Here is a 2516-nt window from a genome sequence, read left to right as displayed (position 1 = left end):
AGTTCTACAGATTTTAAGGGAGCATCAGTTATATGCCAAACCATCCAAGTGTGAGTTTTGGTTACATGAGATCCAGTTTCTTGGACACGTCATATCATCTACAGGAGTGGCTGTTGATCCGAGTACAATTGAAGCTGTGCTGGATTGGGAGAGACCCAAGAGTGTTACTGAGATCCGAAGTTTTCTGGGTTTAGCAGGATACTACAGGCGGTTTATTAATGGATTCTCCAGAATTGCCTTGCCATTGACTAGGTTGACCCGAAAAGGGGTGCCATTTGCATGGACCCTTGGGTGTGATGTGAGTTTTCAAGAATTGAAAGATAAGTTGACTACCACACCGGTTCTGATTCTTAATATGGAGACACTTCTTGTATGGTGCTACCTTCACAGTTTTTAAGGATCACAAAAGCTTGAAGTATCTATTCGATCAAAAGGAGCTTAATATGAGACAAAGGAGATGGATGGAATTCCTGAAGGATTATGAGTTTGACCTTCAGTATCACCCTGGAAAGGCGAATGTAGTGGCTGATGCCTTGAGCAGAAAGACCACGGGTGTGGCTAGCATGATGATTGCAGAGTATGATTTGATTGAGGAGTTCAGGGATTTGCGAATTTCTGTGACACCATTTGAGACTTCATATTTCATGACTACGGTCGAAGTTCGAAATTCGTTAATGGAAAAAGTTAAAGCGGCCCAAGTGCTTGATGAAGGGATCCAAATGATGAAAGAGCAAGATTTTGTGTTCACCGATGCTTCTCATGTGAAATACTACAAAGATCGGTTAATTGTCCCGAAGGGACCAATGGTAGAAGAAGTGTTAACAGAGGGTCATATGGGTAAGTACACCATCCACCCAGGTGCAACTAAGATGTACCAAGATTTGAAACAGAATTTTTGGTGGTCTGGGATGAAGAAAGACATAGCCCAGTTTGTGAATAAGTGCCTTATTTGTCAGAAGGTAAAAATTGAGCATCAGAAGCCTTCTGGTTTGCTACAACCATTAGATATTCCGGAGTGGAAGTGGATGAGTATATCCATGGAGTTTGTTGTTGGATTACCAAGAAGCCAGGCTGGATTTGATTCCATATGGGTTGTGGTTGATAGGTTGACTAAATCCGCCCATTTCATTCCAGTCAAGACGACCTTTTCCACAGAGCAGCTAGCCAAACTATATGTTAGAGAGATTGTGAAGCTTCATGGCATTCCCGAAAGCATAGTTAGCGATCGGGATCCGAAGTTTACTTCACGCTTTTGGGAAGCGTTACATGAGGCCTTTGGTACTCAATTGAGATTGAGTACTGCTTATCACCCGCAGACAGATGGTCAGACAGAGAGGACCATTCAGACACTGGAGGACATGCTGAGAGCGTGTGTGCTTGAGCAGGGTAATACTTGGGACAAGTACCTGCCACTGGTTGAGTTCTCCTACAACAACAGTTATCATGCCAGTCTGGGCATGGCTCCTTATGAGGCCTTGTATGGCTGTAGGTGTAGAGCACCTACTTGTTGGACAGAGATCGGAGAAAGACAGTTATTGGGGCCAGACTTGGTCCAAGAGACTACGAAGCAGATTGAGATGATCAGAGATAGGCTGAAGAAAGCCCAGAGCCGTCAGAAGAGTTACTATGATGCCAAGCACAGACCCCTTGAGTTTTCTGAAGGGGATCATGTATTCATCCGACTATCACCTACTACAGGTGTTGGGCGTGCCTTGGGAGTGAGGAAGTTGAGTCCACGGTTCATTGGGCCCTACCAGATAATAAAGAGTGTCGGACCGGTGGCGTATCAACTTGCTCTACCTCCCAACTTGTCGAATTTACATGACGTTTTCCATGTGAGTCAACTCCGCAGATATATATCTGATGATTCACACATTGTACAGTATGATGACATAGAGGTTAAGAAGGACCTGAAGTTCGTTGTTGGACCTTCTAAGGTTCTTGCTCGAGATGAGAAACAGCTTCGAAATAGAGTTATTCCCATGATCTAGATCCAATGGGAAGGATTGACACAAGAGGATGCCACATGGGAGCGGGAGGATGATATTCTCCGGCAATATCCCGATTTTGATACCAGGTATGACCTGATTTTGAGGACAAAATCTTTTAAAAGGTGTGGTGAATATAATAACCCTAATTATATGACTTTTAAATTAGAGGGTTATAATGAGGACCTTATAGTCATAAATGGAATGAGCATAAAATTATAAGAATTTTGATACCCATATTGAGGTATTATGCACAGATGAATTTTCATTTGTTAAATTTGACTGCTGACGTAATAACAGTTAGTAGAATAGCTCCAAGTTAGAAAATTATAGTTAGAGAGCTAATCGAATGATATAAACATCATGAATGAGATTAGGATATGATTTGGTGAAGATTGATACCCATATTGGGGTATTTTTGAAAAGTCACTTCTGCGGGGTATTTTGTACTGCTGTAGCAGCATCCGGTAGAATCCCGGAACAGGAAAAAGATAAGAAAATAGAAATAAAGACCAATATATGCCTAAC

The 2516-nt window shown here is 42.2% G+C and overlaps 1 protein-coding gene across 1 annotated transcript; it reads left to right on the top strand.

Annotated features, from left to right (window-relative positions):
* Positions 1-104: 104 nt before the first annotated feature.
* On the top strand, positions 105-1991 carry LOC133303040 (uncharacterized; the record flags this gene model as incomplete). The annotated part of the gene is made up of 4 exons (XM_061502881.1): positions 105-389; positions 523-806; positions 960-1237; positions 1853-1991. Coding segments are annotated over 4 exons (986 nt in total), but the record flags the coding sequence as incomplete, so codon positions are not given.
* Between the last annotated feature and the right edge of the window lie 525 nt (positions 1992-2516).

This window comes from Gastrolobium bilobum, unplaced genomic scaffold (assembly GCF_033153095.1).
Source record: "Gastrolobium bilobum isolate Gb01-03AN ecotype WA unplaced genomic scaffold, APGP_CSIRO_Gbil_v1 utg120691, whole genome shotgun sequence".
NCBI classification, from domain to species: domain Eukaryota; kingdom Viridiplantae; phylum Streptophyta; class Magnoliopsida; order Fabales; family Fabaceae; genus Gastrolobium; species Gastrolobium bilobum.
The sequence above is the reverse complement of the archived record's forward strand: the minus strand, read 5'-3'. Positions and strand labels throughout refer to the sequence as shown.